At 37.1% G+C, this 22,817-nt stretch overlaps 2 protein-coding genes across 3 annotated transcripts in view; one reads left to right on the top strand and one right to left on the bottom strand.

Annotated features, from left to right (window-relative positions):
- Positions 1 to 17,063, bottom strand: part of galt (galactose-1-phosphate uridylyltransferase) — a 35,828-nt gene extending 18,765 nt beyond the window's left edge. For both annotated transcript variants that reach the window (XR_002062789.2, XM_003444445.4), the window contains exons 1-7: positions 16,712 to 17,063; positions 15,471 to 15,640; positions 15,095 to 15,170; positions 14,858 to 14,906; positions 8,204 to 8,333; positions 7,581 to 7,637; positions 1,993 to 2,115 (exon numbers count right to left, since the gene is read on the bottom strand). Coding sequence is in view for 1 of the 2 variants with exons in the window: in XM_003444445.4 (XP_003444493.1) it covers positions 1,993 to 2,115; positions 7,581 to 7,637; positions 8,204 to 8,333; positions 14,858 to 14,906; positions 15,095 to 15,170; positions 15,471 to 15,640; positions 16,712 to 16,748 (642 nt within the window). In the remaining variant the exon portion in view is untranslated. The remainder of the gene's footprint in view (positions 1 to 1,992; positions 2,116 to 7,580; positions 7,638 to 8,203; positions 8,334 to 14,857; positions 14,907 to 15,094; positions 15,171 to 15,470; positions 15,641 to 16,711) is intronic.
- A 125-nt stretch (positions 17,064 to 17,188) lies between these two features.
- sigmar1 (sigma non-opioid intracellular receptor 1) lies at positions 17,189 to 21,566 on the top strand. Its single transcript, XM_003444444.5, has 5 exons — positions 17,189 to 17,440; positions 17,570 to 17,621; positions 18,039 to 18,187; positions 18,670 to 18,762; positions 19,858 to 21,566. Exons 1-5 carry the CDS (start codon positions 17,296 to 17,298, stop codon positions 20,085 to 20,087), a joined length of 669 nt encoding a protein of 222 aa, XP_003444492.1. The 5' UTR covers positions 17,189 to 17,295; the 3' UTR covers positions 20,088 to 21,566.
- Positions 21,567 to 22,817: the final 1,251 nt, after the last annotated feature.

Raw genomic sequence — 22,817 nt, 5'->3', positions numbered from 1 at the left:
TATCTAAATTCTTTCATCTTTAATAAAATCATCAGCGTTGCTGTTTTACCAGGTGTAACAATTAAGTTTAACATCCAGGCATCCATGAAAACAGAATTTATTAAATTTAACGGAGTTAGAAGTTAGCAGGAAATAAGCTCATTAGTTTCTACCTAAACATTATATACCATGTTCTGACTGAGAGATTTCTGAAAGAATTAAAACGTACAGCTCTGCTATCACTTCCAACATAAATGTAGACAGGAAACTAAACAGCAGTGACGTTTGTAGGGTTACTGAAGTTTGGCTAGCTGGTATATAATGTTGTGCTACGTGATCACTAGCGACACAGCTATGTTAGCATAACATAAACACAGTGAAGCTGGAGGATGAATGCTAACTTGTTTCCACTAGATAAAAGTTAATGTGAGGGTTCCCGATGCTGTAAACGGACCAAACTTCAGTCAGGAGAAGAACTGAGATAATCCATCCACAATACAAGGTAAGTCATTAATATACTGCAACAACACGGGAATGGAGCAGCTGCGAGAGAGTTCAACATTAATGAATCAATGGTACGGAAGTGGAGGAAGCAAGAAGAATGAGCTGAGTAAAGTTGATCTGATTTTGTTTCGTTTAATGCGCCTTATAATCCGGCGTTCCTTACGGTCCAAAAAATACAGTGGTTGGGTAGCTTATAGGTGGATAAACAAAAGTGAAGCAGGTTTCAAAAAAAGGGTTTTAAGCTGTGAATATAACCTGAGATTAAGTATATTAAAGTGGCATAAGTAAGTCAGTTCTCCATGGTTTCAGATAGTGAGGTAAAAATTCACTCCCAGTTCGTTCTGGGTTTCTACTAAGTGTATGCTCACTAATAAGACATTTGCCAACATGCTAAATGTACTCAGTGCTGTCTTCAGTGCTTACTGCTGCTGATGCTGTACACATGACTGAAAGATCACTCAAATACACCCACACTGAGTTTTCCTGATCTTCTGGCAGGTTGAAGATTGATGCTGCAGCATTATGCTAATGAGCATCTCTGCTGTCCAATCACACGCTTCACTGACCAAGAGACAGGGAGAGGATGTGGATGGGAAATCAAAAGAGAATGGTGAGGTATAAGTAAGAGAGAGGCAAAGAGCAGCATGGTAGAAAAGTGTAGTAAAGTAGACGGATAAAGAGGGCAGTCATGGTGAGAAAAACACCTGGCAGAGGTTTGCAGGCATCCTGCATTTCGAGGAATTTCCATCATCATTATATCAAAAAAATCACTGACGTAATATATTAAGCAAATTATTTGATTAAACACGCCTTCAGAATCATGTATTATGGTTTGAGTTGCATATTTGACCTGGGAGACCGGATCTCTTGTACATCTCCCTGTGGAGCACACATTAGACAAGACATCAATTTCTAGATAATACACTGGATACACTTTCCATAATTCATGACTTTAGAAATTTTAGACCTCACAGGAAGAGTAAAATACAAGCTTTGGGAACACTTTATAATAGCCACTGTTATTAAATAGCAACTTGACAGGTAATTAAACTTCTCTTAAAAGATAATTACAAAATTACACAATGGAATGAGTTAGGTTTATGCACCAAAACTACAGTGTAGGATTTAACAAACCATGCTTAAAATCTACTCATCCACAACCTTAAAACTGGACAATGGAAAATTTTGCTTAAAGGGTGCATACTGCATTAAAATGGGGTCCTGCCATGGCACAGATACCACAGTACACCTTCATCCATCTCTGTGTCCAACAGTTTTAGACACACGGCAAAAGAAAGTCTTGCTGTTATAATTCCATATAAATTACCCAATGTAATTATTGAATAAACAAATTATGGCGTAACTAATCATTCAGAAACATTATTAATGATATATTTTGTTTATTTTGTGAATTAAAATGTATTAAATTACAGATTACAAATTACTATTTCAAAAATGTTCACATGCTTTAAAGGTTACCAAAACAATGTGTTTATATGTGAGCTGTACCTTTTTCTCAGCCTCCCGTTTGGCATATTGCAGCAGCATTGGCTCTCCGTGTTTCTGATAGTATGCTCTCTGACAGCGGTCTGACAGGGCCGGCTCATTAGGAAGAAAGTTGCTGGCCCACACCTATATGAAAGTAGAAAGCTGATTATGATGATGATGATGGTGATGATGACAGATGGAAAAACATAGAATCTAGAATAACTTAATATATATGTTTGTGTGTGTGTGTGCATGCGGTTACACTACAGTCTGTTTAGATAATCAAAGAGTTATTAAGTGGATCTACCCACTTTTTTCCCACTGCCCTGATTCCAAATGACCACATTAGATTTGCTATTTAATAGGGTGATTTATCAATATCACTCAATCAATAAATGTTTTACAGATGCAGAATTCAGGCTTTCGAAACACTTTCTTTTCTTTCAGACTTCTCATATTGATAAATGGGTTTTCCCCTGCAGCCACAGGCTTTCATTTATTTCAATACAAAGTAAAAATCAGCTCCCAGACACTAAAACTTAATTAAGACAGGTACTTTATCAATGTGATAAGCACTGACTGGCCCTGAGAATGTATTTTCTCGATGTGCTCCCCAGTCAGAACCTGCCCGGTTTGGTTCACAAAAATAGATTTGGACTATTGTGACACCCTTCCCTCTGCCTCCAATAAAGTTCTTGTCTATTCTTAATGAAATCTGGCCGACACCTGGGTCTTCATCTGAGGCACTCAGGTGGGTCTAGAAAGTTTCTGTTGGAAAAGAATTACTTGCAAGTCATAAGATCCTATTGTACATGGGCTCAAAATTATCTACTGAAGTTGAAACAGTTGTTACACATTAGAAATCTGCTGTTCTGCTACTGTCTAAGCTCACCACACGCAACTAATCAAATTGACCAAGGCTGTGTTCCAAATATGGTGCCAAATGCTTCTGTGCCAGATTTTGCAGATAAGCTAATTATAATCTATTGACATTTGTTGGGCTTTAGCTTAATTTGTCGACAACTACCAATCAAGAATTGGAGCTCTAAGGTTTAAGACTTGCGTGAATAAACTCTCTAGTGAGTAAGGAAGTAAATAAGAAAGTGAATTATAAGGTAACGCATAATGAAAATACTCCAGGAAAATAATTTAAAGTTAGCAAAAATGACAAATCTCTGTCATTGCGACAGCTGCATTTTTTTTTTGCTACTCTACTGTGCTTGGGATCACTACCCTGTTACATTACCCAGTTTTGGGCAAGCCTTAGCTCTCAGACAACTGGCCTCACATTTGACTCTTGAATATTTTGGAATACAGAAGAGTTTGTGGTTGACGTAATAACTGAAAAATCTAAAGTTTTGTGGTTTCTACAAATGCAACTTTGCAAATCTAAGATGTGCTGTCATGTTCTTTTAAGAACGAGCATGGCTTGTTTGTCTTCCAAACAAGCCATGCTTATTTGGTACTTTTCTATTTGTGCCCTTGGGAATTTTAATATTTAACATGCTAACTGAAGCCTGTAGATGAGTTTGAGATGTAGCTTTTAATTTAAAAATAAAAAATAAAAAATTGGGGGCAGTTTCACTGGGCACTGCATGATCTGACATCTGACATCCATTCCTGGGAAAACTGTGGCACTGTGTTAATGTTCCAGACCAGCCAAACCCAATACTGGTTCTCCCAGAGGTTTCTTCCTATTCAAAGGGAGTTTTTCCTTCCCAATGTTTCCAAGTGCTTGCTCATAGAGGATCATTTGATTGTTGGGGGTTCTCTCTATTTTTGTGGGGTGTTTACCTTGCAATACAAAGCACAATGAGCTGACTGTTATTGTGATTTGGTGCTACATAAATAATACTGAATATAATTTAATTTTATAGACATGATCACACTTGCTGATGATCAATTAATCAAGAGTATTTGATTATCTGTGCTTGGTTACTGATAACCCTGTTAATTCCTATGGAAGCAGTAAGGGTGTACTTGCAGTTTTTTGCTTTGTCCATACACACACAAAATTAAATTCTTGTGATAATTGCACCTGGCAAGAAAAATTAAAAATAAAACAACTGTCTTGATCGTTAACAGAGACAAACAAATTGTTCAAACTTTGCTCTCATCAACCACCAACTGGCATTCCCCACCAGGCTATGTTTACTCTAAATGAAACAATGGTATTATCTCTGATTGAGAAAGTGAGCATCCCTGGAGAAAATGATGCTGCAACATATTCATGCAGATTTATGAAACAAAAGTATTTTTTGGTTTCACAATATAGTTCAGCTGCATTCTGGGAAGCTTTATATGGATAATAGTGAGCATCAGACCAGACATTTGCATTACCCATGCAAAATATAGGATTTTAATGGCTGTAAAAGCAGTGCCAAATAACTCAACTTGACAGTGCACGTTAAATGACTGCCTAAGACAACTGTTACTGAGGTTTTGAATAGGAGGCACTGTATTTAATTTAGGGTTTGTTAAGAACAACACTGCCTCCCTGCATATACTTGTGCTCATTAGTGTGGATGCAGAGTAGGCAATGCATTGTATATTCATCCTCTGAAGACTGAAAACTTCACCAGAATATTGATTAGGTATTGAGTATGTGGCTGCTTTGTGTGCATGCGTCTGTGTGTCTGTTCTCTTAAGGTATTTCTTTCTACTACGGTGATCTCGCTTTCTAGTGGGGTATCTTTTTTAATATTTGTCAATTTTATTGGAATCTTTTAGGTCTTCCATAATGTTCTGAAATTGAAAATCGCATATTTGTGTCAGGCATCAGGAGTAGATTTTCCAGTTAAATCATTCCACTATATGATGAACAGAGTAATAACCGGAGGCATCCTCTGATGCTTTAAACACCACCGCTTTACACTGTGTCGGAGATTGCTTTCTGATTTCAGACTTTTTTTTTTTTTTTTTACCCATAATGTAGTGCAGGGATAACACAGTGACAGATTTGAACCTGTCAACCTTTCCTGCTTTTAATACAGAAATTATAGGTGGAAATGCAAAATGCTTCCTACTGAGTGCAGGCTGGAGCTTTCATGTTCTCACTGTGCCTACGTGGCTTCTCTCTGAGTATTCCAGCTTCCTCCCACAGTCCAAAGACATGCATGTTAGGTTAATTGGTGATTTAAATTAACTGTAGGGGTGAATGTGAGCACAAATGCTTGTCTGTCGCTCTGTGTTAAACCTGCAACAGACTGGCGATCTATCCAGGATAGGATCCTGAAATAGGCTCCATGTCCCTCACAACTCTGAATTGGACATGTGGAAGAAAATAGATGGATGATAATCAAGATTTTCTTCTTCCCTTTCAGTCAGTGTATGAGTTCTGCTGGCCTTGCCCAATAGTTGTCATATTAACATGGGTTTGGATTTATGAATAATACTTAGCATGTAATAAAACAAATGCAATAAAGTAATACTTTTAAGCAGCTGGAAGTTATTAATGTTTCCTGGCATGTTGCCTCAAGCTGCGATAAGACCCTTTCCACAATCACTGTTGTAGAAACTAGATTTATGTTCATATTAATGGCTTTTGGCTAAAGGCTGCACCATGCTTTTTCAAGCATGACCCTGGGAAGGCAGAAAGAAACAGACTTTGTTGTGTTTTTATTAAACGTGCAAATGCTGTTTATCTTCATACTTCCCGGTACGTGTAGATACATATATGCCTGCCAACATCTGCAGTTGTGGGTCTATTTGTACACCTGTGTTTTGTGTACATTAATTAATGGCCAACAGGAGACTGCTAATTCTCAAAGAGAGAAAATTAAAGAGAACACAGACAAGAAAAACAAAGAATGTAATTACTCTGGCAAGATAAAACTTCTGAAAAAAAGGTATTATCTTTTACTGGAAATAACAACGTCATCATGGCTTTTACTTCAGCTTCCAAGTATAAAATTTGAAATAAAATATATACTCTGGAAATAAATATTAACTCAATGAATATCTGGTCCTCACGGTCGATTTCTTCCAAGTCTATTCGTAGCACTTTGCAAAATTAATTTTCTATATTCTTTGGACTGCTTACATAAAAAAATAATATTACTATTCCAGAGGCATATGTTTTCCTTCCTCCACTTACATAAAAATACATAAAGCTCTTTTCCTTTGAGACCAAAGTTATCAGAAGCAATGCTGCCTCCAGAACATGATTAACATTTTCTGTTGATTATTCTTCAAAGTCTTAGATCTATCCTTCGTACGTGTTGGCCTGGAGGGGTTGCCTGGCTGTACACATAGACGAACACACATTTAAACCACTCTTTTCTTGGACTTTGATGTCTAAAGCAAGGGAAATCTAGTCTGCAGGAAAATCCTAAATAAATAAATAATAAACATTTTCAAAAAGCCCCACCAAAGACTGGATCCAGGTTTGATTCTTGATCTTTATAACAGACATGAAAAACAAAATACATATGTGTCCTTTTTTATCTATTTACAGTAATGCAAGTGTATTATAGAAATTTTGTGTATAGAAAGTATGCGTATCTCCAACAAACTTGGATTATTTATATTACAACCCTGTTATTTTGAGGTTGCGTACTGCCATCTGTTGGTCATTTCTATATTTCAGAAAACAGAAGCTGATTCAGATTCTATTATGGTTTTGTTTCTATCTGTGTAGTGATGAGCATAATATTGATTTTATTTATTATTTTTCATTGATTGCCAAAAGGGAAGAAACTAATCAACTAAGCCAATAGAAATCCTTTTAATACAGCTTAAGAGTTAACTATGCTTTAAAAAAAACATAAGAAAATCAGCCCAGCGGTCTTTATCAGAGCTAAACATCTCTATGATTTTGTCCCTGTTGTTTGTTCAACATCACACAGTGAGGTGACAGTTTGACAGGAAATGCCTCCCTATTTCAAGTTTTAGTTCTGCCTTATTAAAAGGCAGGAAAACATGAGCACAAGAAAATAGCAAAGCTGTAAGGTGTGATTTGTCTTTAGAAAAAGTAATAAAGGAAGAAATGACAGACACACAAGTAGAAAATTGTTGATGATTTCTGGATGAAAAGTCAATTAACAGCTTCTGTGCTGAGGCTTGTCTGGCTCAAAAACTTTTATATGAAAGCTTTGCTGTTGTTGTTTTTTTAAATCACTTCTCATCTTCATTGTCATAAACTGGTCGCTCAGATGTGCAAATTGGACCAACGAGACAGATTTGTATTGCAAATGTGTGATAAGAGAATTTAAGGTGTTGATGCTGCAACATGAAAGTAGTTGGAATGAGTGTATGTATATATTCTTGCACTTATTCTCACTGTGAGGACATTTCATTTATCAATGAAGATGATAAGCTTGTGGGAAATTAGATCCAAGCATTGTTTTAATTTGCCCTTTCTCACATGTCGCACACAAGAGGAGATTACTACTGAAATGTGAGGTCGCTGCCAACGCAGAGCATGCAAAAGGAAGGACAGACTATTCTCACATGGCCACAATCAGACATCACACAGACTTTTTGCTAGGAAGCTCGCAGGTTAAAGACAGTTTAATGGTCGATTCAACTCATTATGTCATTTGCATTCTAATAAGCATCACCATGACTGCAGTGCATGTGCCAAATCAGGTAATGTGTGCATCGCTTACCTGGCAGTGAGGATGTGGATTCGAACAACCCATCATAGCACCCTTATTCTCGAAGATCTAAAAACAACAGCAGCAACAACAACAAAGCAGCAGAAGTTAACACAGTATTTAGATAGCTGTTCTTATCTAAACAGCATGCATTTTCTGGGCTGGACTGGTTGACACCAAGTATGAGTATCTGAGTATTAGGTGTTATATGAATTTCCATATCTAAGGAATTATGACAACATGCTGAACTGAAACAAAAGGTGTATTTTTTTAACTGCGTCCAAATAAGTGTACATCCTTCAAACGAACAAAAAAAGCTTCCAAAAATATTATTTACTATTTGGCATGTGGCACATTTGAAGTTAGACATCTTACCCATGTCCTGCTTTCTTTGAAACAGCTGTTTGAATTTGTGAATTTGACCGGAGGCGTCATTAAAGTTTTATGTGATCCAATAAAAGACATATTAACGTGAAAAACTAGAGACGGCAGAAAACTGAATGATCTGTGACAGGGTAAAAAGGTTAGCAGTTACAATTTTAGATGTATCCAGCCCTGGGAAAAATAAAATCAATAATGTGACTGAGTGTGTTTGTGTGTGTGTGCGTGTCAGAGAAAGTGAGAATATTGCATACCTGAACCCATGGGTAAATAGTGCCTAGTTCCTCAACAAGCTCCGCCCACTTGTCTATCACCTTGACAACCTCTTCTTTTTTCATGAGAGGGAGCGTGACGTCCGACCAGGGATGGAAACACATGACCTTACTGAGGAAGGCATTTAAAAATGAAAAAAAAGAGAAAAAGAGGAAGGAATGGTGTTAAAAAACTGAAACAGAATCTAACACTTGCTGAATTAATTAACCAGGATCAGCTTCTCATAATTAATTAACATTAATAACTTAACACTGCACTACCAAAAAGAAAAAAAACAAAAACCAAAAACAAGAAAACCTATTATGATGCCTATAATAATGCCAAATTTGAGTCTTCAGAAATTGAGCCTGCACACCAGAGGGTAATGTCATAGTGGCTTAATCCATCTTCTATACAGGCAACAGTCTACGCACTTAAAATAGCATTAAATGCAGATAAGACAGTGGAAATGTCACTAGTTTTGCAGGGATTTGGGGTGATGTGTTCCTTTCGTTGTTACAGGTTCATTTAATATGACACATTACATTGTTGCTGTTGCTCTTTTTGTGAATAATAAGAATTGACTGATACTGTTGTCTTTGTTTTAATATAAAACAGACCCTTGCTCTGTTTTTGAATTCCCTGGTTAATTAAAGCAAAGTGATAATCTGGGGGAAGGTAAAAGTCATTGCTATGCACTTCCCATAAACTGCCTGTCAAATACAGCTACACAGCCTTTGCTTTTGATTTTCTGTTGACTCTCACATTGGCAGTGCTCTGGGGTTCAGTTGAAAAATTACTGCACATAAAAGCAAAGCTGACATTTTGCTCCTTTCAGATTTAGATGAATGTCACAAACAGATATGGATTACAACTATTCGTTGAGTTCAATCTTGTTTTTAAGAGGTAATATTATAAAAAGTGAAGTCAAATAGTCAGTGGAAACAAAATCAGGGGGAAACAGAATGGGACTGGTCTATGAAAAATAGAGCCAAATAACTGAACGCAGAGTAATAACCCTAAAACATGTCTGCAGGAAAAAAAAAAAGAGGATGGATATGTGAGAAAGTGAAGGTGCCATTAATGAATTGTGTATTCTTCATGTCCACTATAAAAGTGAAGGAATTTTTAAAGTTAAACTACCTCACCTGGCAATAACGTCTAAAGTTTAGATTTAAACTATAGTTTTTAAAAAAAAAACGGGGGGGGGGGCAAATTAAACAAATAGAAATATGAATTCTGCGACAGCTGTTTATCAACTATTTGCCTTATTTTTAGCGAGTCTTTCTTTGTGCAACCAAACAAAACACCTTTTTTAAGGAATCAAAATAGTTGTCACAACTATAACATCATATGTTACATTTAATGTGTCAGACTCCTAACGATAATAAAGGGTTATTCAGCTAAGAAAAAAAAGCAAAAAATAAAAAGAATGAGCTTGGTTAACAATGCTTTATCAACTTTGCACAGATGTTAGTTTTGTGTGTGTGTGTGTGTGTGTGTGTGTGTGCGCATGGGTCCGTGCATGTAGTAGTGGTAACTCAAATCCCTACGTCTTCACGACTTCAAGAAGACATATCTCCATGTGTTTGCTTTCAGGCTTATCTACAGTAGCAAGGAAAATCAACTTGACTGTCAGAGTGAGAATAATGAAATTTCTATCAACAGGCAGGCTCTTCTTGGGCCCAAGCAGCTAGTGTGTGATCAATAATTGAACACGACTTTGGTGTTTATGCTCTGAGCAAAACTGAATACTGGTTTATACATTGTTCATGAGAAGGCTAATAGAGGAGATGGGAGCTGGGTGTTTCCAACATGAGTCATATTTTGACCAAAGTGTTTACACAGATATATGAGGGCAGTTAACCCTAAAACTGAATGATTCAAGTTTGAGGTCAAAACATCTTTAAAGTGTATAGTTAAGTTTAGGAAAATAGTAGTTGGGGTTAAGACTAGTTTAATTTTACATTAATGTGGTATGGTATACGGTTGCTTTTAGATCGCCATACAAAACCATCCATCCATCCTCTTCCGCTTATCCTTTTCAGGGTCACGGGTGGGGGGTTGTTTAGGCATTTTAACCAACTTTTGTAAACAAACAGCACAAATTAAACATCTGACACAATGATGCTGATAGAAAGCAAAAAGTCAGAGGATCACTGAAGGTGTCAGCACTTGCTATGAGAAGAGCATAAATTTTATTTATATACATTTTTTTTTTTTTACAACAGCAGTTTTTACTGTGCACCAGTTTGATCAGCTCACCAAACCATGTAGCGCAGCTAAGACAACATCAAGCAGCTGTGAGCTTTCTCTTTTAAAACACTTTACTTTGGGCTCTGTTTTAAAATGCCAAAAATACTTTTTAATGCATGAGGTCCTGTGAAAAATTAAGTACATCCGTATTGCTTCTATAGGAATTAAGGGGGTGAGTAACAGCCAGGTGCTGCTAATAAAACGCACTTGATTAATTGATCTTCAGCAAATGTAATCACCTCTATAAAAGCAGATGTTTGGGCAGATTGCTGGCCTGAAGCATTCAGGTGTTGTTTAACACAATGCAATAATGTTCCCAGGAGTGGATGTTCCAGCAAGTTCACCCTAAGGTCAGACCGTGCAATGTTGAGACAAATTGCAAAAAAACCCCCAAAGGGTACTTATTAGAGATGGACCGATCCGATGTTACATATCAGTATCGGTCCGATACTGACCTAAATTACTGGATCGGATATCGGAGAGAAATTAAAAATGTAATCCGATCCATTCAATATCACAACAGGACTTCACAAAACTTGCGACATAGCGTAACCCAGCTCATAACCTTAGCACGTCGGAGGAGTATGCCTCTCCTGATAAAGTGGCTGTGGCGTGCGAGACCTGTCGGCGGTCTGGTTGAGCATTTGGAGCCTCGCTACGTGCTTCCAAACCGGCATTTAATCTCCGAGAAAGTTATCCCAGAGAAGTAAAGCAAGTGTGTAAGTTCATCTCTGAATGTTTGTAAAGCATTCCCAGCGAATGCCTATCATTCTGAAACTGATCAATGATCAGCTGATCGGCTTTTCTGTCACGACTCCCGTCTCTTGTTTGTTTATCGCCCACTTTGCGCCAGAAAGAGGAAACCAGCGGATAAACAACAGCAGCACGTTTAAGCTTGATAAGCTGTTGTTAGAATTTATTTAATATTACTTTCTACATCAGGATCCTTTTCTACGTAGCTGACGGCTGGTAACTGTGCAGGGGCGGATCTAGCAAGGTTTTGCCAGGGGGGTCGATAGGGCATGAACAGGGAAAGGGGGAGCACAAAGAAATACTTTTCTTTCTTATTGTCATGTCTAGCTTTTAATAAATAATTATCTGAATCTTACAATCAAAGTTTTCACCTGATGTAAAATGTATAGAAATCCATTATTGTATATAGGAACTATTAACTCAAATTTATAACCTACTAAGCTATAGTACTTTTTCCTTTGGGAAGATACCATCTGTGCAGTCTGCAATTCTATTGAAGAAAGATGTTGAATCTATTTAATTATTGTGGAAAAATAATTGATTTCTGTGAGTTTTTTTTTTTTTGTTACACATGCATTAAATTAAGGTTGATTACGTCAATTAAGCATTATGAGGCAGAGGGTGGGGGGTGGTTTGTTTGGTTTTTTTTGGTTTTTTTGTTTGCTCGGAGTTGGCAACCCTATTAGTTAGGTTGCTTAATATTTCCACTAAGTACTCTTTAAAATACCAGAATAGGGAGGATGGTGTAGGCTTAAGTTTATTAGATTGATCAGTATTGCTGATCTATGAAATATTTTGGGTGCAGTGTATTTTTTGCATACAGGTATAACAGAATAGCTTTAGTTTTGTTTTGTTTTTTAAACTTGAGTATGAACTTATACAAAATGCAGCAAAATATTTAAAAAAAAACATTTTATTGATTTTAAAATATGCTATATCGGATTTATATCAGTATCGGCAGATATCCAAATTTATCATATCGGTATCAGACATAAAAAAAGTGGTACTGTGCCATCTCTAGTACTTATCAGACTACTCTACATGTTAAATGTTCATTACAGCAGAATTACAAAAAGACTGAACAAGTCTGGCTTGTTAGGAAGGGTTGCTATGAGAAAGCCTCTTCTCTTTAAAAAAATATAGCAGTATAGCCACTGAGCTAACCTTGAACTCCTCTGTATATCAGAGCAATCTAGAGTCCAATCTGAGGGCATGTGTCGGACATCTGAAGCTTGGGCGAAAAGGGGTCACATTAGCAAATGAAAGACAAGACTCAAGGTGGTTGTAATGGTCCAGTCAAAGTACAAACCCAAATGAAATGCTGTAGCATGACTTTAACAGAGCTGTGCATAAACAAAATTGAGTTGTTTTTTTTTTTTGTCATATTACTGTATACACAAGCTAGCTTGAAAGTAAATGAGTAATTAGATGGAAATTGTTGATTTCCAGAGACATTTTTTCAAGAAATATAAGCTTAAGTTACCTTAAATCTGACACAGCAACAAAACCAAAACACCTAATTATCTCTTGAATCTTCCTTTTGCTTGAAGTTAAATTTAAGACAAAAAGACACCTGTACTGACAATAAATGACACCATTAAATAACTATAATTATTCTAAGGTGTCAACTGACATTGCTATAATTTTTAGCAAATTGCAAAGTCCTTCTTAGAAAAAATCCTGAGCAGCTATACTTGGTTTTCCTTTCTAGGAAAACAAGACACTGTCAGATCTGTAAAATAAAGTGAGACCAATTTCTTGTCACCACAGTGCTGAGAGGGGTGCTATGATAAAGTGTTAAAAACGTTCTCATTTCTTTTGTTGCACTACGACTTTCTATTGTCTTCCATGACCCAGATCCCCTAAATTACATTTCCAATTCTGCACTCCCCTCTAATTGGCACTGAACTTTGCTGCAGGGTACAAAGATCTAGTTTATTTTTCAAGTTTATTACTCTGTTAATATGGCCACAAAAGCATATACTGATCACAGATACACTAAAAGGAAAGCAGCATCATGCTGGATGTGTGAACAAATATGAATACAATCTCACACTGCAAGAAGAATCACACACTCTCACCTAAAGTGAGACGGAGGAAGTAAAGTACCCTAAAATGTACTATATTTTTTAAGTCAGTCACTGCTGTTTCTGTGCTTCATCACATTGCGAGTGTGGCAAGCAACACCTGACGGCCTCTACATCTGCCAGCACATGGGATTTAGAAAGAAAAAAAAAAAAACAAAAAAAAAAACAGTCTTCAGTTTTCAACCAGCACAATATTTTTTGATTAAATCTATTATTCAGTAGTTATGCAACTCTGCTGTCAGACAGAATCAAGCAAGAATTCCCAAAGCACAGGATTGTTCGGGAATGTTACCTTCAGACTGAAAATTATTTATGCAAAAATATCAAAAAACGCCAAAGCACTCTCTATTCATATAAAATTTAAATCCCTTTATTCTCGTGGCATGGTTAGATTTAACCTTCGAAGACAAATAAAGTTTATAACAAAGTAGTAAAATTTATTTTTTAAGAAAAATTTTACTTTGTTCCTATAGACTTAATTTGCCTTTGAAGATGCATTTATGTTATCTGTGTGGTCTTTTTTGTCTGATTTGAATTGACTTTGGTGAATTTTTGGTGATTTTGTTGATTTCTGGGCTCTTACATCTGTCCACTCTTATTGGTTGAGTTTTACTTGTGGAATTTTCCACTTTCACCTTGAAGTTTGCTACTAGTAAAACACCACTTAAAAAATGTTCAACCACTCATTTTGTCTCTTATAAAGGCCTATATGCCACAACCTGTTGGAGTTTTAGGTTAGTTTTTTAATATTTTACCCTGAAAGCGCTCCTTAAACCAATTTGACAATTATATATCTTTGATTCATAGCATAGCAAGAATCATGTGTGGCCAAGTACCCAAAGAGGGAAAAATGTAATCTGTGAGTTTTTGAAATAGAAAATGCTGTGTATTGTATTATAGAAGTGTGCGCTAACAAAGGATTTAGGTCTTTTTTTAAGCTTCTCGGGAGATGTATAAATCCAGCAGCCAGTGTTTATTGAGCTGACTCCTGTTATAAAACTTTCTTAAGCTCACCTTTGTAGAACAAAACAGATACACCCAGGAATAGACATTTTTAGCTACAGAAGGACATGTTATTTATCAGTGTGGATGGATTTAGGAAAATATCACTCATGCACCAAGGAGCTACAAAATAGAGTACTGATAAAACATCTCCATCTGCTGGTTGCACAAAATAACATCACTTTCTAATGTATGTACGGTGGCTTGGTGATTTTGTTTTGCTCAAGTTCAAGATGTCCTGAAAACAGGAAGCATGCAGTGCGTTGATGAACAAAATTAGCGTCATCTAATAGCTGATTATGATGAAGATGATGACAACAACGAATTAAGAGTTGCCTCAGTGTGACTGCTCTGATTGCAGTCATCAGCTTAGATTTAATTAGTCATACATTTGAATGCATCATAATTTTGAAAAGGAACACTGATTAAGATGCATCGTGTCCTAGATTAAATTATAACGCACCAACTGCATATTAATTTATACTATGTATTATACATTTCATTATGAGCACTGCATTTCATACACATATAGATTGAGATATTAAGATTTGTTCTTACCAGACACCCCTTGCAGCTTTAGACTGAAATAATGGATCTTGTTCTGAACCTGAAGAACAAAACAACAATATATACTTTATCATATTTAAGTATTATAACCAAATAGCTAAAGAGCTACACGAAAGTCGAGTTTGCAAGAAAGAAAGAATTGCAGTTACTTGCTTAAATATTTTATTAAAAAGGTACTGCAGCTACTTCTCCTTTTCCTTACAGTATTTAGGCTGCACTACAACTCACCAGGGTCTGGAGCGTCAGGCTGAAGAGCGGGGAAGTCATTCTCAAACACAAAGGTACTGTCATAATCTGGATTCCCCTGGAGAAAAACAGACAGTTGGAGAGATATTAGAAAACAGCAGACAGAAAACATTTTGCTTTCAAAACCCAAGCAGAACGAGGAGTGAAGAAACCTCTTATTTGGAACTGCTGGCAATGTTACAGTGCAATTTAGCATTATGTATGATTGTTAATGTCCACAACATCAATAATAAATGGAGATAAGAATAGATGAACTATCCATGACATTATCGATATGTTTTCCAATGGATGCCTTGTTTGTGGATTTACTACTTGTTGTGATCAGAACCAAAGAATGCTGTTCAATGCCTCTTCTCACCTCTCCATTTGCCCTTTTGTTCCCAGGACAGAGTGGGTTATTTGGGTCATATCTTGGTATGTGCTCCTCAGGTGGTCTTTCAACTTGACCTGCCCAAGGTCTCTTCATGCGGTGGGCGGACACAAGAACCCAGCTGTCCCTAAGAGGGTTGTAACGCAAGTGCTGGTGCTCTAAAGTTACACAAGACAAGTGATAAAATGTAACAAGACAATGTAATAACACACACACACATTATTGAAACCAAAGGCATCAAACATAAGGCCCGGGGGCAAAAATTGGCCTGGCAAAGACTCCAATCTGGCCCCACTGGACAGCTTTGGAAAGCGTGAAGGAAAGCATAAATCTTGGACTTTTAACTTTATTTTCATACGTTTCACAGCTTTAATAATAAAAAACCTCCCCTGTGGGCCATGCTATACCAAAGGAATTAGGTAACAGATAGAAAATTAAACAACAGGAAGTTCCTTTTTGTTCAATAGAAATGTCTGGGTGTTTTTTACAATGGCTACAAAACAAGGACATTTTACGTAAAAAAAAAAACCCCAAAACAGAACAAAAAACTTTGTGTTTTATACTTTTTCTGTAATTTTACACATTTATTTCTTACAATTTCTTTAATTCACTACAGAACAAGTTATTTGCCATGTAGAAAAACTGTGATTTCCTTTTGAAACTGCACTTTTTTCTTATATTAAAATATCTCAAGGTTTCATTTGTGTATCAAACTTATTTACAGTGACAGATCAATATGGGGTGTATCTTACCCACGATGTAAAATGAGTTTGACACCCCCGATTTAAACATTTACTATTACTTATAAGAAACACCTCAAAAAGCATTCAGGAGCAGGTTTTGTAGCTACAACTTGAACTACAGGAACTACAGTCACAAGACAGCGGGCAGAGTCAGCATGTCTGTCAGGCCGACAGGGGAAAAAGTGCAGGGTACAACATAACTAAAGACTTTGTGTAAACTCCTATAACCTACCAGTGAATTCGAGTAGTAAACAAGCCCCGAAGCATGACTGAATGCATTTGAGCTTTAACTGTTTCCAGTGCAGTACCTTTTTGGTAAACAGTGATGAAGAACTCGGGAAATTACACAAGTCATTTTGACGCTTAAACAATAAGGCAAACTGACAAATTTAAGAAGTCCTACTCATTATCCAGTGCCTGTCATTGGATATAGTGAGTGATTGAAATTAGCTTTATAACGTTTGTAAATTCACAAAAAATGCGTACCTTTTGGGTCAAAACTGACGTCTTGCTTCCCGCTCATGTCGGTCACTCACTGATGTTTCACAGCTGTCTCCTCCCCGGTGTTCTTTTTTTGAACCACGAGCTTTCTCTGGACTTTAGCATATGATGCTAAATCAACACGGTCCTCAATAAACCTTGGCCTACTTCCTGTTTTGTTGACAAGCGAAAGGTTGCTATTGTGCACATGCCGGTATGCAATGGCACACTTCTAAAAATCTAAACAAATAAGTAAGTAAATAAGACTGAAAAAGTCAAACTAAGGATAATTGGTCATTAGACTGTTGCCACCCAATACAGCAGCCTGAAATGTTTAGCTTTGGTCAACTGTTTTTTTTAAAAAATATGATATTTTAATGTAAACTAGAAAAAGACGGTTTTGCATTGTGCTGGCAACCCTGGAGTCGCGCGCTGCCTACGCTGCTGAGTCGGCCCATGATTGGCTAAGCGTAAAGATCCCTCCCTCACCTGACCAGGAAGAGGCTGTGAGCGGAGCACCACGCCAGCCTGCCTCCCTGTATGCATGTAGCCAAACCTGTCTGTGTGTGTCTGTGCGTTTTGTTTCAGCCATGTCCCTGCTCAAAATCATTTCAAGACTGCTGGTGTTCGCCGCAGTCACCGTCCTGACCGTGCTGTTGTTGCGGCATTGGTTGGCCAGCAAGCAGTATGTGTTCAACAAAGAAGACGTCGCCAAATTGGCCAAACAGTATGCAGGTGAGTTTGGGTTTGCATGTGAAAAAAAGTTGCTCCTACACTTCATTTTGTTTATATTTGAAGCTAATTTTGGTTGCCTGAACTGCCATATCTGCATGCCCTGTGCATTTTAAATGTGTCTGTTCTCAGGACAGGACCATGAGCAGGCTTTCTCCAAAGTGGTGGTGGAGCTGAGAAAAAGGTAACGACACCGTTACGTGCAGGCTTGCATGTATCAGGCAGCTTGTGGTTGCTTCTGTACAATTTCCACCACTATTAGGTTGTTTAAGCTACTTACTAGCTGCAGCATGATGCACCTTATCTCTTCAGTATGTGCTCATTTCACTTCATTCTTCCTTGGTATGGTATGGATGTCTTATTCACTTTCATTTTTTTAATACTATGTCAAAAATTGGTGTAGTCTAAAATAAAGCCAGAGTGAAAGTTGTCCATAATGATTTCTTTGACCTTGAGGTACTTTCCTCCGATTTTCCTACTAAAACTCAAAACTGGTAAATTTGTACTGAAAACTCTCACTTGGTATTCAGATTATTTTTTAGATATCAGATTATAGTTCTTTAATGTTAAATAAATGGCTAACAAAGTGTATTTGAACTAGGTATCCTGGACACATCCTCCCTGATGAGGACTTGCAGTGGGTGTTTGTGAATGCTGGAGGCTGGATGGGCTCCATGTGTGTCCTCCATGCCTCTCTCACAGAGTACTTGATACTGTTTGGCACTGCGGTGGACACTGGAGGACACTCAGGTGAGGAAGGAGAGCAGTTAAAGAGAGCTACATAGATAGATTCATAGATAGATCAGCTCCAAAAAATATTTTTTTGTGTAAGTTGAAGTAAACATCTGCAGACATAATGGTTTTGGAAAGTGTTTGTTTGGGGAACAAGTTACTCTAGAGCAGGATACTCTGATCTCAAAGTTGAAATCTGCTGGAGTTATTTACAGTATGGTGTCAGATATCAAGGAATGAATTGCCCCTCTTATGATCTAAAGTAAAGTCAGTCTGAAGCACCCCCATTCCAGTCCATGTCCTTACAATAGTGCACAATGGGCTACAACTTGATCCTTGCAATCTAGGAGATGCTGATAAACTGTCCCATTCTTGGTCCCAACAATAATATTTGATTTGTGAGATGATTTACAGAAGACTATTAGAATTGTATGTTTAGAAAACTATAAATACTCTGAATTGTATCATTTTGACTCTTTGCATCTTGCTGTTTTTCTCAGGTCGTTATTGGGCTGAGATTTCTGATACCATTATTTCTGGAACCTTCAGACAGTGGAAAGAGGGGACAACCAAGAGTGAAATATACTATCCTGGTAATGCATTAACTCATTACAATATTCAATTTCGCATTTATACACAATGGAAACTTTAATGTATCTCAGTAACTATAATAGTTTTTTTAATGTTTGTTTTTTGTTTTGTTTTTGCACAAGTCGGCTGGACATTTTCTTTCAAGATTTGTTGATAGAGAGCAGGGATGATGATTTTAATTATGGCAAGTTGTTCAGTTCCTAAAGCAGCCCCAGACCATCACAGTACCACCACCATGTTTGACTGTTAGGATGATGTTCTTTTTATGAAATGGTATGTTATTTTTTTTTTTTTTAAACAGATGTAATGGGACGTAAACCCTCCAAAATGTTAAACTTCTTCAAAACTTCACTAAAATATTTTCCCAAAAAGCTTGAGGATCAAGATGTTTTTGCCAAATGTTGTTCTGGGTTCTTTTGTGACCTCCCGGAATAGTCATTGAGGCACGAGTCATCTTAGGTAATTTTGGTAACCTGCCCACTCTTGGGAAGATTCAGATTTCAAATTTTCTCCATTCATGGATAATGGCTCGTACTTTGGAGTTCCAAAGTCTTAGAAAAGGCTTTGTACCCTTTCCACACTAATAGATGTCAATGACTTTGTTTCTCATCTGTTCTTGAATTTCTTTAGATTGTGGCATGATATGTTGCTTTTTGAGATCTTTTAGAGGACTTCACTTTGTGAAACAGATTCTGTTTAAGTGATTTCTTGATTCATCAGGTCTGGCAGAAATCAGGCCTGCGTGTGACTACTGAAATTAAACTGGTTAATTACCCTCTTATGATTTAACAAGAGGGGGCATTTATTTTTGTCATATCGGGCCAGGTAGCTCTGGATAGCTTCCCATTTTAAATAAAATAATTTAAACGACATTTTTATTTACTTGAATTATCTTTGTCTAATGTTAAAAATTGGTTACCTGAAACATGTAAGTGTAACAAATATGCAAAAGAGAAAAAAAAATCAGGATGTTGGTAAATAAGTTTTCACAGCACAGTATGTTATTAGCTAAACTCCTGTAGTATTATTGGGTGGCAGTAGTAGTAGTAGTAATAGTAATTATTTTTTTCCTGTTCTTTCATATTCTTTACCCACAGGTGACACCATTGTGCATGCTGTAGGAGAGGCTACGTCAGTCCAGTGGAGTGCCGGGACTTGGATGGTGGAATACGGCAGAGGTTTCATCCCTTCCACGCTGGGCTTTGCTTTAGCAGACACCTTTTTCAGCACCCAGGACTTCCTCACAATGTACTACACTTTTAATGCCTACATGAAGGGTTTGCTACTTGAGGCTGGTACACTACTTACAGAAGCTGGAGTTTTCTAAGGCAGAATAGAGTCCTAGATGATTGCACATGGACATTACCATCAAAACTTGTGCTGTGATATTTTCTTCCCAACCACTAAAATCTGGTAGAGGAGAGTCTTGCTGATAATTCAGAGTGCTGACATTTAATATTTTTATATGAAATTGTAGACAATCCAAATTTACATTGGTATAGTTGATTATCTTCATTGACGCTCTTGACCCTCATAAAGCCTATGCAAAAGAAAATGTCTTACTCCATTTCACCTTGTAGTCTTAACATTTCGCATGAGATTTCAAACTGAGCCAAATCACCCAAACAAACACTTCATTCTGAATGGCAGCCTTCCTTACTTTACCTCGATTTTAACAGTGAAACTAAGCATCAGGTCATTAAACATTCCACTGAGAGCTCAGACTGCCTCCAGAGTCAGAATGACTAATAAAAGGAAAAAATAAAAATCGGTATTATTAGGATCCAATTTAAAGATAAAAGCCTTAAAGCTTCTTTTGCCAAATCTATCATTCTTCTGATAAAAATAAGGCAATATATGCAACCAGGTTTGGTTGTATTCACTTCTTCATAACCAATGATTTTTACAAATGAATACTGATATTCAAAGTGTTTTTTTTGCAGGCCAAGGAAAATCTTTCAAAACAAATATGCAATGCTTAATCTGGATTGTAAAACCTACAGTAATGTATATAATGCACAGCTAAAGTCACTATTTTCTCATTAGATGCCAATTTCCACTTTGTGCAGATTCTCTGCAGGTAAGGTCCATTGTAAATGTAGCTGCATTAGGATTCGGGCTCCCTAAGCTACTCTTGGTGAGAAGATGCAAAAAAGAGAAATTCTGTTCTTTGCTTTTAAAGCTTCGCTTGGCATTGGCCACCATTTACCAATTCAAAGCTCACCTTTTGTGTACCGTGTGTCTTTTGAAGCTGTTAAAAACCTGGGAGGATATGCTAATGAAAGCTCTCGTCTTGTCAGCTGTGTGAACCTTGGTGGTTTTATTTTTCTGTTAACCTGTCTCTGCATGAGCTCATCTTCAGAGCTGCAGCATTGTGGCAACCACCAAATTTTTTGACTAGATGTGTGTGGGTTTGACATTTCTTTCTCAGAACTGTGGAGATTAAGGTGGAAAATTTAAATCCTTTCAAACTATAAAGCAAAACATTTACATCACATACTGTATATACTGTGGTAGGACACCCAATGATGTTATTTGGAGAAACTCTTTAAAATGTTTGTGCAAGTCATGGAAGGTAAGAAAATGGGAAAACACGGTTGTATCATACTACAGACCTCTGCTAGGTTTACCTGTAATTCTGTCATTTTCTAATTTTACAGAATGGTTTAATTATGTAAACTTGATTACTTTTTGTTTTGTCAAAAACATTCTGAGCTCAAATAGCCTATAAATTAACTTGAATAATACTGGACTCTGACCAAGCTACTTGGCTTCAGTGTCTGCAACCTCCGTTCCTGGTCTTGAATTTTGCACTGGCCCACTGGGAGGGCTACATGTCTACATCCTATTGTAGCACTGTGGATAAATGTAATTGTGGTGTTTTACACTGCTGCTGATCGTGTTCTCAGTTTGTATCTTTTCATGTAAAACAGCCTTATTTTCAGACTAATGGCTGAACTTACTAAGAGCTATGTAGGGTTTCTAGTCTAGTGAAAATGTGCTGTTACTACACTAACTGATGTTAATTAGAAGCAGCATCAGTAGCAGTGCATTCTCAGATGAATTGTAATACTGTACCAGATGTGCAATTTACTCGGGGTTAAGAATGAAACTGACGGTGCCAAAAGAAATAAATGTCTTTGAACTTAATACAAATGCGTTTTGCTTATTTCTGTCTATACTGTGTATTTAATCAAGGCAACGAGAGGACGACTGGCATATAAACAGTAGCTGTCAATATTTGATCTTGGCTGCTTTATTCATAATAGAATTGTGAAATGACATTTAATATTTCATTGCACACTATTACAATGGTATTGAATCCATAAAAGGTGCCTTTGCCATGATGCTCCAATGCTAAACAGAAGATGAGTGAAATCCCAAACTTGACATCATACACTCCAAATCCTTTATTATAAATACTGCATGGTCAAATGGTATTTAATAAATCTGGTCATCAGATTAGAAGACAAACATATCAGTCCTCATCTCTGTCTGTAAATGTCCCAGGCAACCTGGTTGTGTTTCATATACACAGAGGTGGAAGTGTGATAGACATTTGTGTTGTACATTTGCTTAAAGCTGTAGAATATCCTTGCTGTTGCTTGTTCACCTATTTATGTATACTGTATATATTATACACTCATTAGACAATTAGGTACTTCTTGCTAGTACTGGGTTGGACCCCCTTTTGCCTTCAGAAGTATTCCTCAGTGATTTTGGTCCATATTGGCATTAGAGCATCACACAGTTGCTTCAAATTTATTACGTGCACATCTGTGACACAAACCTCCCATCGCAGCATATCCCAAAAGGTGCTCTACTGGATTGAGACCTGTGACTGTAGAAACCATTTTAGTAAAGCGAACTGATTGTTATGTTCAAGAATTTTTTTTATCTGAGCTGCTTTGTGACATGGTGTGCTATCCTGTTGGAAGCAGCCATTAGAAGATGGGTACACTGTACTCACAAAAGAATGGACATGGGCATCAACAACACTTAGTTGGTACTGAAGTGTCCAAATTGTGCCAAGAAAATATCCCACACAACTTTACAC

This window comes from Oreochromis niloticus, linkage group LG7 (genome assembly GCF_001858045.2).
Source record: "Oreochromis niloticus isolate F11D_XX linkage group LG7, O_niloticus_UMD_NMBU, whole genome shotgun sequence".
Classification (NCBI taxonomy): domain Eukaryota; kingdom Metazoa; phylum Chordata; class Actinopteri; order Cichliformes; family Cichlidae; genus Oreochromis; species Oreochromis niloticus.
This window is presented reverse-complemented; position numbering and strand designations above follow the sequence as displayed.